General features: G+C 34.5%; 1 protein-coding gene across 4 annotated transcripts in view; it reads left to right on the forward strand.

Moving 5' to 3' along the window:
- Positions 1 to 12,386, forward strand: part of LOC149772811 (uncharacterized) — a 30,819-nt gene extending 18,433 nt beyond the window's left edge. For 3 of the 4 annotated variants that reach the window (XM_089947248.1, XM_089947247.1, XM_089947249.1), the window contains exon 5: positions 4,021 to 12,386. In XM_089947248.1, coding sequence (XP_089803374.1) covers positions 4,021 to 4,949 — 929 coding nt within the window. In that variant the 3' untranslated portion in view covers positions 4,950 to 12,386. The remainder of the gene's footprint in view (positions 1 to 4,020) is intronic. The other variant, XR_016417588.1, reaches the window with a different exon arrangement.
- The last annotated feature ends 3,628 nt before the right edge of the window (positions 12,387 to 16,014 follow it).

The following is a 16,014-nucleotide window of genomic DNA, read 5'->3' on the forward strand; positions in this document are numbered from 1 at the left end:
TACTATGGACCTATACTTGTATTTGTATCAAGTATAATAATAATAAATAATGACTGTTACATGCATAATTAATACCTAAATAATACATGTACCTTGAATTGATAAAATCAGTAGATATATTTTCTAAATGGAAAAAGAAAGTACTTCCAAAAGTGGTATTGTGACTGATAATAAAACTGGTGCCACCAGTGTGGTAATATCTGTTTTCACATACTGTGGTGATATCTGTTTTCAACCACTGTTATTGGTTTCTACTTTAACGCACTGTGGTGATATATATTTTCACCCACTGTAGTGATGTCTGTTTTCTCCCACTGTGGTTGACATCTGTTTTCACCCACTGTGGTGATAATGTTTTTTTCTCCCACTGTGTTTGATATATATTTTCATCCACTTTGGTCATATCTATTTTCATCCACTGTTGTTTCAGTATTTTGTTAGGAAATATATTCTCTGTTGCATTTTAATAGTAATATAAATGTGTATGGATTTGTCAAGTTTGTGAGCTCCAAAATGTTCCAAGCTTGCCAAGTCTAAAAAAATCTGCTCATCAGAGATACTCTTTATACATGTGGCCAGTCTCAAGGCAGCTAAGTGATAATTGTTAAATGAATGAATATAATAAGTGTTCTCAAATGATTTAGTTGTAGTTTAAATAAATAATTATCAAAAAATATCTTTCAGTTTTGTTGATGTATTTGAAGAAATGAATCTGCTAGTGCATAAAGGTCCAAAAACAAAACAACAAATCTAATGACTCGGTTTCAAAGGAAATTAGTTGTTTAATTTTTCAGTTCCTGGACTTTTACCTTAACATTTCTCTCTCTCTCTCTCTCTTTCTCTCTCAAAGGAGCCTTTATCTAGCTATCCATAAATCTACATACATGTATAAGTCTGTCATTGCTCCTCTGACTTCATATGAATTCCAACCCTTTCTTTTCTAGATATGAATTCCAACCCATTCTTGTCTAGATATGAATTCCAACCCATTCTTTTCTTTCTCATGTACTTATCTACATGTATTATATATATATGTGTATCTTTTTTGATAATTTCAATTATTGGCATGATGATTTTAAGGGACAAACAAAGATTAAAAAAAAGCAAAAGTTCTTAGTAAAATAAATATAATGCAATTTTTTTATAATATCCATGTTTTGTTTTACATTACTTTTTTACTTTGGGATATTATGTTGTCATAATTTGAGGCAAGATCAGTTGTCCCAAGGGCAAGATCTGATGTCCCATGGGCAAGATTAGATGTCCAATGGGCAAGATCAGGTGTCCCAAGGTCAAGATCAATTTTCTAAGCAAGCTTACATTATATCAAATTATGAAAGCCTTGAGTGTGCATGCATAACATGTTTTTATTCATTTGTATAAAAAAAACTGTTTAGATCGCTGTTTGTGTATTTAACAAACGACTACTGATTAGATTGCTATTTGTGTATTTAACAAGGGACTACTGTTTAGATCACTATTTGTGTATTTAACAAGGTACTACTATTTAGATCACTATTTGTGTATTTAACAAGGGACTACTGTTTAGATTACTATTTGTGTATTTAACAAGGGACTACTGTTTAGATCACTATTTGTGTATTTAACAAGTTACTACTGTTGAGATCACTATTTGTGTATTTAACAAGGGACTACTGATTAGATTGCTATTTGTGTATTTAAAAAGGGACTACTGATTAGATCACTATTTGTGTATTTAACAAGGTACTACTATTTAGATCACTATTTGTGTATTTAACAAGGGACTACTGATTAGATCACTATTTGTGTATTTAACAAGGGACTACTGTTTAGATCACTATTTGTGTATTTAACAAGAGACCTCTGTTTAGATCACTATTTGTGTATTTAACAAGAGACTACTGTTTAGATCACTATTTGTGTAATTAACAAGGGACTACTGAATAGATCACTATTTGTGTATTTAACAAGGGACTACTGTTTAGATTACTATTTGTATATTTAACAAGGGACTACTGTTTAGATCACTGTTTGTGTATTTAACAAGAGACTACTGTTTAGATCACTATTTGTGTATTTAACAAGAGACTACTGATTAGATCACTATTTGTGTATTTAACAAGAGACTACTGATTAGATTACTATTTGTGTATTTAACAAGGGACTGGTTTTTTGGTTACTATTTGTGTATTTAACAAGGGACTACTGATTTGATCGCAATTTGTGTATTTAACAAGGGACTACTGATTAGATCACTATTTGTGTATTTAACAAGGGGCTACTGTTTAGATCGCTGTTTGTATATTTAACAAGGGACTACTGTTTATATGACTTAAGACTTGGTTCACATTTCTTTTCCTATCTGATGAACAGAAGCAGAAGCAGCAAAGATTTAGACTTAGAAAAACAAAGCACTTGATAACATTCAGAAAATACTGATTCTTTCTAATGCGAGTTGAATAAATTTGACTCTCTGAAAGACTGTTGGGGGTAAACCTTGTGACACTTGCCAGAAGTTTTTGACCAACAAACACCCATCTAGATGTGAAAAGAATATAGTCATATGACATGATTGGTGTTCAAAAAAAACCAGGATGACACTATAACAATGAAATACCTTCATATTAAAATTTTAATATTCTGCAAATTTTGTAGAATTTTTTTTATGAGATCATTTGCTTCAGTTGTCATGATGATTAATTGTGTTGCTGTCAATGACACATCATTTAACGACTTATCATCTATTCATTGCAGTGTTTTCCACATATTATGATGTAATAACAACCACAAGCTTGAGGGCAGTTCAAAATGGCCATTATTTACTTTCAAGTTTTTTTTCTCTCCAGGATGCAGTGGAAAATGCTGATGATTTTCCGATAGCACTTGATAATTATTTCATCATCCTAAATGTTTTAGCATTGTATCCATGCCTTGATAATTATTTCATCATCCTAAATGTTTATGCATTGTATCCATGCCTTGATAATTATTTCATCATCCTAAATGTTTTAGCATTGTATCCATGCCTTGATAATTATTTCATCATCCTAAATGTTTTAGCATTGTATCCATGCCTTGATAATTATTTCATCATCCTAAATGTTTATGCATTGTATCCATGCCTTGATAATTATTTCATCATCCTAAATGTTTTAGCATTGTATCCATGCCTTGATAATTATTTCATCATCCTAAATGTTTTAGCATTGTATCCATGCCTTGATAATTATTTCATCATCCTAAATGTTTTAGCATTGTATCCATGCCTTGATAATTATTTCATCATCCTAAATGTTTTAGCATTGTATCCATGCCTTGATAATTATTTCATCATCCTAAATGTTTTAGCATTGTATCCATGCCTTGATAATTATTTCATCATCCTAAATGTTTTAGCATTGTATCCATGCCTTGATAATTATTTCATCATCCTAAATGTTTTAGCATTGTATCCATGCCTTGATAATTATTTCATCATCCTAAATGTTTTAGCATTGTATCCATGCCTTGATAATTATTTCATCATCCTAAATGTTTTAGCATTGTATCCATGCCTTGATAATTATTTCATCATCCTAAATGTTTTAGCATTGTATCCATGCCTTGATAATTACTTCATCATCCTAAATGTTTATGCATTGTATCCATGCCTTGATAATTATTTCATCATCCTAAATGTTTTAGCATTGTATCCATGCCTTGATAATTATTTCATCATCCTAAATGTTTTAGCATTGTATCCATGCCTTGATAATTATTTCAACATCCTAAATGTTTATGCATTGTATCCATGCCTTGATAATTATTTCATCATCCTAAATGTTTATGCATTGTATCCATGCCTTAATAATTATTTCATCATCCTAAATGTTTTAGCATTGTATCCATGCCTTGATAATTATTTCATCATCTTTAATGTTTATGCATTGTATCCTTGCCTTTAAAGTAACATTCTGGTATTAAAACCAGTTAACTAGATTTATGTTTACATAGCATGCTGCCCTCTTGTCATTGTGTTTTTATTTCTTTTATTTGCAGATAAATCTGGTACCAAACAATATACCCAAAACCAAAGAATTAAGGGAACCCAAGATTTGTTGTCAAGTTCAAATTTAGACCATCCCAGTGAGCCTTTTGCTGCTGAAATTTCCACAATTACAATGACTGATTTAAGTAACTATCATCAAACAACAGAACACTCTAGATTGCAATGGAAAACCAGTCAGGAGGGTCAGAATAATGTAGTACATCCCAATGTTTCTTCACCTGTTTATTCATATGGGCAGATTGTTCCAGTAACATCAACACCAAATAATGACTTTTCAGGTGATGTTCTCAGGCTTTATAGAAACAGTTTTGATAAAACTGATAATTCAAAACTGAAAGAGAAGGATACAGAAAGTGGTGAAAAGACTAGCATAAATTCTGGCGATTTAAGCAGGACAATGGCTTTAAGAGGCCAGCATGTAAGTACCTTGTCTCAAAATGAAAAATCATCTAACATAAATTTTGGACCTGTCAGACGATGCAAGAGACATGACTTAACTATTTCTCAAAAGATTGATGTGATAAATGAATTAGAAAAAGGAAAACCTCAGATACTCCTTGCTAAAATTTATGGCGTGTCACAAGCACAGATTTCAAGAATTTCATTGCAGCGGGAGAAAATTTTGTCACAATTTAAAAATTACAACCACAGTCGGCGGCGAATGCGAGAAGGTACAGCTTATGATGTTCAGGTGGCACTCTATCAGTGGTATTTCAGTGAAAAGAAGGACAGTCAATATGTAAATGGTCCCATCCTGATGAAAAAGGCAGCAGAACTGGCAGCAACATTAGGTTACAAGTCATTCTCTCCGTCCAATGGTTGGCTTCAAAGATGGAAGGAAAAATTTGACATTGCATGGTCAAGAGGTTCCGTTTGTTCAATAGGTAGAATGAGACCAGATGTTTTACCAAATAACTGAATCAAATTCCTCTATTGATTGGTTCAGTTTTAACTTTATCCAGAGACTGTACAAACCTTTATATTCCATCTTTGTCTTGAAGCCTCAAGATTAGCACATTGCAGACAAATAGCAAAATAAAGATATCTCTTTTCCAATGGTGACTTTGAAAGTCAAAGTGCAGAGGTGACTGTGGAATTGGTAGTCGAGAGGTGACTGTGGAATTGGTAGTCAAGAGGTGACTGTGGAATTGGTAGTCAAGAGGTGACTGTGGAATTGGTAGTCTAGAGGTGACTGTGGAATTGGTAGTCTAGATGTGGAATTGGTAGTCTAGAGGTGACTGTGGAATTGGTAGTCAAGAGGTGTCTGGAAGTAGTAGTGTCAAAGCTGAATTTTAATAGCAATGACATGCTGCCTGTCACTTTTGTTCACCTTACTTACTTTTTCCACATTGGATAAAGCTCATCTATGCTAGATACACTATCTTCCCGTTCTAGAGATTCTTCGACCCATTTAGACTTACAAATGACCGTGATGTTGAATCATCTGCAAGTCCAGCAACCCAGGCGTCTAGAAATGTAGGAGTTGTACATTGCAGCAATGATCTTGATGAAAAACATTAAATTTCAGACTACAGGATTGACACATGATTCCAACAAAAGTTCCATAGACTTGCAGAAGAACCTAAAAGATAAGAAAAATAGTTATGGATCATTCATGCTGAAAGAAATCAAAACTTGAAGACTACAAAACTCTCATGTTCAGATGTACAGAGGTCATCTAGTGCTGGCAAAATGAATCTGTCTCAATTTTCAAACATCATAGTATATGTTGGAGATAATAATTATGGTGATGAATACTGTGATAATAATTATGGTGATGAATATGGTCTAAAAGAAACTGAACATTACTACAGGCTTATGGATGAGGTATGTGAAAAAACTAATCTTGGTACAAACATAATTGTGTCAGGAACACCAGTATAGTCTGATGTTAGACAACTGAATGAACTATTGAATGATGAGCGAATATCACAGTCTCTATTTTATGCTTAATACTATTCATAAAATGGTGAGCTTCAAGAAAACCTATTCGACCAAGATGGTATACATCTTGTCTTTTTAAAAAGCATGGACCATTATTTGAGCATTCTTAAATCAAGTAATAGCTCATACTGTAGCGTGGGGGTGGGGGGAAACAACCATGTGCAAACATTGGAAACCAATTCTAATACACAAAATGCAAATGACACCCGGGCTGATTCTGACTAAGTAAGAGTACAACATTTTACATTAGGCATTTGGCATAAGGCATTATGCATTAATCATTAGGCATTAGGCATTATGCATTAATCATTAGGCATTAGGCATTATGCATTAATCATTAGGCATTAGGCATTATGCATTAATCATTAGGCATTAGGCATTATGCATTAATCATTAGGCAAATTCCACCTAAACTTAATATATTCTTAAATGAAAAATATCCATTGAAACTTTTTAATGAAAGAACAGATGATGATAATCTCAGTATAGATGGATTTTCTTCTGAGAGACAGACAGACAAGAGAAGATGAAGGTCTCCTCACCTATATGTCATATGCTATCAGCTATGTAAGACAACATGATCTAGAAACAGAAGTTGAAAGCCTTTTGATCCAAATCAATTTATACATTTAAAGCCTATTCTATTCTGTTAATTGTATAAACCACCAAATTCAAAACAATGACTGGATTGACAAGTTTGAAACTGAAGTGGTGAGATCAGATAGCCAGAAAAATACTGAAATCATTATTATTGGTGAGATCAGATAGCCAGAAAAATACTGAAATCATTATTATTGGTGATATGAACATACAAGTTCTGAAATTACAACCTCAAAAAAATAGAATGATCTTTATAAACCATACAGTTTCTAATGACTTGGACACCCGTATTGATCATATTGATACAAATCGACTGGAAAATATATCACAAAATTACAGGTGTCCATGTGTGCCATTAGCGACCACTTTCCTATCCATAAACAAAAACATTTGGAATTTACATAGTACATATATTCCAAAAGATTTCATGAAAAATTCCTAAATTCCTAAATGACAAAGAACCATTTAGAAGGAAATATTTTGTTATCATTTCAACAAAATCTTTGACAATAATGCACCATTAAAAATAAAGCAAATGAAATGGAACTGGTGTTCACATGACATTGTTAATGCTTTTCACACATGAGACAAAAGCAGATGAAATGGAACTGGTGTTCACATGAAATTGTTAATGCTTTTCACACATGAGACAAAAGCAAATGAAATGGAACTGGTGTTCATATGAAATTGTTAATGCTTTTCAAACATGAGACAAAAGCAAATGAAATGGAACTGGTGTTCACATGACATTGTTAATGCTTTTCACACATGAGACAAAAGCAAATGAAATGGAACTGGTGTTCCCATGACATTGTTAATTCTTTTCACACACAAGACAAAAGCAAATGAAATGGAACTGATGTTCACATGAGATTGTTAATGCTTTTCACACACAAGACAAAAGCAAATGAAATGGAACTGGTGTTCACATGAAATTGCAAAATTATGAATGCTTTTTACACATGAGATAAATTTGTTAAACCCAGAGACGTGAAAAGCTACAGAAAATGGAGGAATGCAGCTAAATATAATTGGAATAGTCAAAAAGACATACTACAACAAGCCGTTGAGGAATAAAAACAAATCTATTATTGTGTGGAAATATCAAAATGAACTAAATTCCCAAAAGTCACATGTTCTTCACAGTAACGACAAATACAATGATCATAAAGTGACTTCATTGTAGGATTTAAGTATTTTATTAGTGTTTCTGATGATTTAAACTTTAATCCTACTCTCTAAATGAGAAACTACAGTGTATAGAACCATTTACATTGAACTATGTTACAGTGCATGAAGTTTACAAAATATTGTAAATCCTAAAAAGTTAGATGGAACTGGACACAGAATACTTAAATTGTCAGCACCTGTGGTAACCAAGCCAATTTCTCACATAATCCGCATAATTGCAACAAATGACTATCCTGAGCCACTTAAAATTGCAAAAGTGACACCGGTTTTTAAGAAATGTGCCAGGTAAAATCCAGAAATTGCTGACCATTATGTCTGCTATGTGCTGTTTCTAAATTCAAAACATGTAGTGAATTTTATACTTATTTATATCAAAATATGCTTGTATGTAAAGATCAAGCAGGATTTCAACATTCACAGTCCTGTCAAATGCCTCGAATTAATTACTGAGTTATGGTTGAGCAAAATGAACAAAGGAAACTAACTGTTGAGTGAAATGAACAAAGGAAACCTAATTGTTGAGCAAAATGAACAATGGAAACCTAAATGTTAATTGAAATTAGTAAAGGAAACCTAACTGTTGAGCAAAATGAACAAAAGAAACCTAACTGTTGATTGAAATTAATAAAGGAATCCTAACTATTGAGTGAAAGGAAACCCAACTTTTGAACAGAATGAATAAAAGAAACCCAACTGTTGAACAAAATGAACAAAGGAAACCTAACTGTTGAATGAAATGACTATAGGAAACCTAGCTGTTGTGTGAAATGAACAAAGGAAACCTAACTTGTTGAATGAAATGAACAAAGGAAACCTAACTGCTGAGTGCATTGAACAAAGGAAACCTAACTTTTGAGCAAAATAAACAAAGGAAACCTAACTGTTGAGGGAAATAAACAAAGGAACCTAACTGGAACTGTTTATATGGATTTTGAAAACTTGAGGTACATGTTAATCATGCCATCTTACTGTCAAAATATAAATGCTACAGGTTTCTTGACAACACTATCCAGTGTTAATTTTATATCCCTAATCCTAACACAGCAAGTCTGCATAGGAAGTACAACATTGCAACCAGAAAGCATCAAAGCTGATGTTCCCCAATGAACAGTCCCTGGATCTCTGTTCTTTCTTGTCTTCATAAGTTATCTACCCATCATTACATTGGTCTCAAATCATAACCTTTTTTCTGAGGATTCTCCACTTGAGTTACCTGGATCCTGCATAGATATTGTGCTGTCAGTCTTGTGCATTGACAAAACAAAATCGAAAAATAAAATGATATGCATATAGGTGGAAACAAAATGTATGCTGACAACAACTTCACAATGACAGGCACAGCTAGGCCAAACACATTTAGAGGATGTGAAGTTAAGAATGTAGCAAGTCATAAACTTTAAAGTATTTATGTGGACAGATTTCTACAAGGGTATGATAAGTTGACAAAGTATATTAAACTCCATCTTCACTAGCAAAGGTTCTGATATGTTAACCCTATCTACACCTTGGTGGATCATATGGATATTTCATAACTTTCTCCTAGTTGTAATGTGTTTTTTTTGTAATGAGAGGAAAATACCTGTTTCCACAAAACATGTTTATTCCATAGCATACAAACTATAACTGACCTGCTTGTCAAACCTACATCTAGCACCCTATCTGACAGCCTTATCTCAGATCTCTAGCACCCTATCTGTCAGCCTTGTCTCAGATCTCTAGCACCCTATCTGTCAGCCTTATCTCAGATCTCTAGCACCCTATCTGTCAGCCTTATCTCAGATCTCTAGCACCCTATCTGTCAGCCTTATCTCAGATCTCTAGCACCCTATCTGTCAGCCTTATCTCGGATCTCTGAGATCAACTATAGGATCGTCTGTTGTTGGTGTGATCTGTCTCTTGTGAAGTACTGATTAAAACAATGCAGATTCTGATTTCATCGGGATTTTGGGGTTTGGGAGCAAACACAACTGGATATACACAATGAGTTGTGCATCTATCTTCTCGATGACATCTAATTCTTTTGAGTCTTGCCAAATCTTTTTCAACTTTCTTCCAAATACGATTTGGAATACATTGGTGGGCTGAGTTAAAGGGATTACTGAAGGTGTATCTGTACGTCTTTAAGTTTTCCAACTCCTTTGAAGATAGCTGGGTAATTTTTGCACAGTTCTTCCGACTTGCTATTCACTGTAGCACAGATTCTTGGAATTATTTGCAACTGTATGCTTGTTTCATAGCTCAGTAGGTTTCTAAAATTCCCTTTGGTTACATAGAATGGAGCTGTAGTGATTCTTTGTTTCAATCTTGACTTGAAATTTATCGGCTATATGTAATTTTGTTTCTGATCCATAGGCAAATACGTTTGTGTCTCTTCAGCAGTTTAGGCTGTTCATCCATGACATTAATGCTTGATCCTGTGTCAGTCTATTTTTCTGCCATCTACTTATGCCATTGTGTGAGTTTTTTTGGTTTTAAAGTATTGACTTTATCTCGAGTTCACAGGCCAAAGGTGTATTCTTCATCTGAGATCTCAGATATAATGCATGCATTTCTATCTATCAGGATTTCTACTCGATTAACTCTGCTTTCTGCCTCGAGTCTTGATCTACTGATTTTTTGCAAAATTGTTTTTCTTCTGGCAGAAATTGCATTGTCTCTCTTTTGCAGGACACTGCCTATCTTTGTGTGGATATTCGCCACCACAATTTCTGCATGTTTGGTTTCTGTATTGTATTTTGTTGCTGCCTTTAGCTTTCTCCATGAAATATGTATCTTGTTCCTGTGATGACTTGGTGTCCTTCGTTTTATTATGGTATTGGCATTCTTTCTTTCAGATTTTTCTATTTCTGTTGCTTGTCTGTCAGAGAGTTCCATGGCACAGGCAAGTCTGAGAAGATGCATTAGGGCCTTCCCTTCAAGAAGTGCATGATGTCTAAGATGTGTTGACAAGCGTCTTTGAATTACTTGTGATTTTTTTTCATTATCGACATCGTTGAATTCACACATTGCTGAAAGCTGATTAGCTTGGTGTGGAAATCATCAATCAATTTTCAATTTTGTCATTTTTCTTGCTGAAATTTGTAGATTTCAAATTCGTGGTTCTTCTTTGGTGCGAAATAGTTTGTCAACTTTTCTACGGTGGTTGGATAATCTTCTCCAGTCTCTAGGAGGATTTCAAAGATGTCGTGTACTTCCTCTCCTGCATAGTGTGAAAGTAATGTGTGTCGACATTTTGTGTCTCTGATGTCCATTCCAATCAGAAGGTTATCGAGTTGTTTCACCCACTTCTTCCATTGAACATCAGGTGCATTTTCATGGACTGAGAATGGTGATAAAATGGGCAACTTGCTGCCATTATCAGAGATGTAGACTTTCACTACAAGTGTACAAGATGGTAGCAAGTCTATAATAATTCTCTCAGTAGAATGACACAACCGTCCTTATTCTTCCCTTGGTATCCTCAACATTTTCAGTCTCATCCTCATTGCCATTGTAATGTTTGTGTTTTGTAATGAGAGATGAAAAGACCTGTTGCTACAAAGATGTTTTATTCCATAGCATACAGACTCAAACTGCTTGTCAGACCTACATCTAGCACATGTCAGCTTTATCTCAGATGCTGATTCAGCAGTAGAAAAGCCTATATTACTGTATAGCACTGCTCCTAGAACACTACATCCCTGATTCAGCAGTGGGTAAGTCTATATTACTGTATAGCACTGCTCCTAGAACACTACATCCCTGATTCAGCAGTGGGTAAGTCTATATTACTGTATAGCACTGCTCCTAGAACACTACATCCCTGATTCAGCAATGGGTAAGTCTATATTACTGTATAGCACTGCTCCTAGAACACTACATCCCTGATTCAGCAGTGGGTAAGTCGATATTACTGTATAGCACTGCTTCTAGAACACTACATCCCTGATTCAGCAGTGGGTAAGTCTATATTACTGTATAGCACTGCTTCTAGAACACTACATCCCTGATTCAGCAGTGGGAAAGCCTATATTACTGTATAGCACTGCTCCTAGAACACCACACTAGTGACATACATTGGATTTCATGAGTTGTCTCCCTTAGTATGTAAAGCAAACTACAATAGTGTATAGCAGCGGTACCTTGGCTGAAAATGGTGGAGGCAGTTGATTCAAAAGGATACTTTGAAAGTTAAACATCGAAAGTATGACTATATACCAGAGAGAAGCCATTACAGATGTATTTGAGGGAAAGGACGTATTTGTACAAACACAGACAAACAGTGGAAAATTGCTGATTTAGGAGTCCATTCCAGTTGTGTGCTCCACTTGTTGTGATCTTAATCCAAAGCAATGAAATATCTGAATGATCTGCCATGGTGTAGATAGGGTTAATGCATCAGAACCATAGCCAGCAAACGAAACGATTCAACGAAAAATTAAATTAATTTCTAAGATAAAGAAATGTCTTTAATAGAACACCAAAAATAATCTAACGTTATTTAAAGAAAAATGTTTTTTTTTCTCACTTTATATTTTGTTGCAAATATTTTATAAATTTTCCACATTTTAAGAAGAATTAAAGGAGATTGGTACTGTATTTACTGAGCTACCCTTTAGAAATAAAGTAATAATAATTATTATTATTATTATTATTGTTATTATTATTATTATTATTATTACTATTATTCCTCTGTGCTATATAGCACATCCTCATCTTTTTTGGACGACATCTTAAGTCAGATATAGAAATATTCATTTAAAGAGGGCCGCGGGAGGTGAATAGTCTAATGTGCTCACCTTTACCAATAACTGCCATCTCACCTTTGTATATATGGGTTCAAGTCTCAGGCTTGGACAAAGTGGGTATGTGAGAAAGCATGCCAGTAGTTTTCCATGGGTCAGTCATTCTTTCTTGGGTTCTTCTTCCACCAGTTAACGTGATTGCAGTGTATGGCCTATCGTGTGCTGAAAATTGGCATTAAATCACCATGAACAACAACACATAAGCCTTCTACCCCTTGCAGGTTCAGGAATTAGTGTAGGAATATGTAAAATTACTAATGGATCATCAACATTATCCATTCAATTTTTCCACTTCATGTACTTGTTGTTTACGGGGTTTGTCAGTTTTGTTATTTAATTATTGCAATTAACATTATTAACATCAGTTAATCTCCTAACAAAACTTGGTAGATAATCTACACTCCACCATGCTTTAATTTATTCTTTTAGCAGTAATATAAATCATACATGTTTATAATTCATTTATATATAGATAAAAACACTGAGGTTTATAAATTATGAATAAGTAGTAAGGATAACAACAAGGCTTATGCAACCTTTTTTTTTTGTATTTCATTGTGTGTTTTTTGTTTCAGAGATGATTAGACTGAGATAAGAAAAGTAAGGTTAGCAAAACAGCTAGATTTCTCTGTCGCATGGATGAAAAAGACCCATCCATGTACCATTCCTATCTAGTGCCTCACATTGTCCCATCATGTTAAATTACCATATTGCCAGACCTGCCAACTCTTACGATTTTGCCGTAAGTCTTACAAAAATTATCCTTAAAATACAGACTTACTGCATACAAGCAAAAACTACAAAAAAATGATAGTTGCCAAAAAATCCAGATTATCGGTTCATCCATGTTTGATATGGATCCGGGTTTCATATTTTGGATTAGTGAAATAAGTCAGGGAACCAGACTAACTTTAGAGCAGCACCCAAGACACTTTAAACTACACATATTTGTTCATGCAAAGCGTCTGCATGATCAAATTGTTGACTATTTAAAAAAATTCAATGGCATCCATAAAACGATGCATGTTTAAGACGAAAGGGAAAATAAGCGTCTAAAAAGGTGTTAATAATCAACACAGAAAAATAAAAAGAAGTATTCAGATTCTTCTGAATAAAAGCTGGAAAGGACACCATTACGTTTATTGGACATAACGTGCCAATTTGAGTATGTCTTGCGGCAGGAGATATGATTGCTTTCGTCATGTGAAATGGAAAAAGAATTTCCAAGAATTACATCAAGTTGAGAGATAGCAACAAGCCATTGAGTTGCATAAATTTGGAACTAAAGTATGTGCAACTGTACTAGTGGTAAATAAAGTCTATGTGTACTTTACGAACCTTTTAGTTGAACATAATGTTCATCATCGCTGTGTCGAACTTTTAATTTTGTTTTCCAGCTTTACAATAGCAATTATTGATATTTTGTTACACCTTACTGAAACCTGGTCAGTCTTACAAAAAAATCAACTGCCTTACTGAGACAGACTCATCAAGGTTGGCAGGTCTGTATTGCCCCCAACAGGCCCAATCCATTGCCCCATATATAAATATAAATATAAATATAAATTTGGGAGGTTGTACGGACAAGGGGGAATTTAAGATGGTGGGACTATCTGAGGCACTAGATAAGAATGGAACTTGGATGGGCCTGTATAGGGACAAGGAGAATGGAAAAAGGGGTGACATCACGGTACTAGACATTGGCATCAATGTTGCCAGTGGCTGACCTCAATCGGGCAAAACAGAGCAGCGAGGAAAAAAGCTATAATGCTTGGTGAGGCAGGACATAAAACTTTATATAATGCCTGGTGGGGCGGGACATATAACTTTATAGATGTAGACAAAGAAACAAATACACAAACCCAAAACATCAACTAAAAAGTGTGTAAACCTTTGTTCTCAATTTTCTGGAAGTGGCTTTGCATCGCAGATGTGACCATAATTTTAGGGACAAATGATATGTAAGCAAAAGCTAACACATAGACACACGCACATGCACACAAGTGTTACTGCATCTGGTGACAGTAGAACAGGCGGCACTTTAGTCTGGAATGTTTTGAGAGATGGGCAGACGGACTCAACATTACAGACAGAAAGAAAGAAAGAATGGAAGAAAAAACATATCGTTTTGGGTTCTTTTATTTTTTGTAGTATTTTAGGACAAAGGTAATTAAGACAACCATACATTCTGTGTGAAAAATGTTCATTGTTTTCATTCATTCATCAATTTCATAAAAAAGATAGTTTGATATTTATTTTCAACTGACTGCTTAACATTTGCTGTAGATCCCAAATTTAAGAGATGTCTTGTGTTTTGCAGCACATGCTGCAAACAGTGTTGCAAAGTTTTCACAAATCTAAGGGCAGGAAAAAAAGCAGCGCTAAAATGTGCCTTGTTCTATCAACAGTCTAAACTGAGAGAAAATAGGATTCGTTGTTACATTTTTTGTGAATGCATGTTTTGGTTTTAGAATTCAGAGTAACCATAGACATGGTTATACAGTGCAATGTCACTCGCGTCATTCTTGTTGTTGTTGTTGTAGGGTTTAACGCCATTTTTCAGCACACGATAGGCTATACATGGCGGTCAGTATTAATGGTGGAGGAAGAACCCGGGAAAATCCCCAGAAAGAACCACCGACCCACAAGAAGCTACTGGCAAGCTTTCTCACATACCCACATTGGCTGAATCCGAGACTCGAACCCACACAGACAGAGGTGATATGGCAGTGATCTGTAACGGAGACCGCTTTAGACCACTCGGCAACTCGGGGCCCCCACATCATTCTTGGAAAAGCCATGTGTTTGTTGCCTTTCTGAAAAACGCTAGAGAAGAAAATCCATGACACATTGCAGTGCCAAAATAGGATAAAGCCAAGATACCTGAATTGTACAAGCTCAAACCAACTCAACGATTTACTAATGGAAAAAAAAAGAATCATTCTACAATTTTAAGAGTGTAAGTTTTTGAGAGAAAAAATTACATGACAAATGGAACAGTTCACGTAATTATGGTGACTACTGATCACAGTTTTGGAGAGGTATCTTCAAACTGAACAGATGCCATTAGATTTCAATCAAAATTACTAGGAGAAAGAAAGAGAGAGAGAGAATGTTATTTCTACTTGTAAAAATATCATGACTCTTATGTTTGTATATTTTCCTTACGAAATTTCAAAAACACATTTCATTGAAATAATTACTCCTATAGGGAACAAAATCCCACCATTGTAAAATATCACAAGAGTAAATTGGAGACATAGCCTACTAAAATCATTTTGTCAAAAATATCATGTAAAGTACTCACAGAATAGTACATCCAAACATGCCGTGATGTGTTTCGCAATAAGACTGAAATTTCCACGAGTCACCCATGGTACGATTGTTTGTGCATTAGTTTTAATGTTTGTAAAGTGACTAGTCGGCATGTACAGAAAAACTCCTCTGATCTTCTTGCTGCGCAAA

Source organism: Sinohyriopsis cumingii, unplaced genomic scaffold (assembly GCF_028554795.1).
Source record: "Sinohyriopsis cumingii isolate HCF-2022 unplaced genomic scaffold, ASM2855479v2 utg001170l, whole genome shotgun sequence".
NCBI classification, from domain to species: Eukaryota; Metazoa; Mollusca; class Bivalvia; order Unionida; family Unionidae; genus Sinohyriopsis; species Sinohyriopsis cumingii.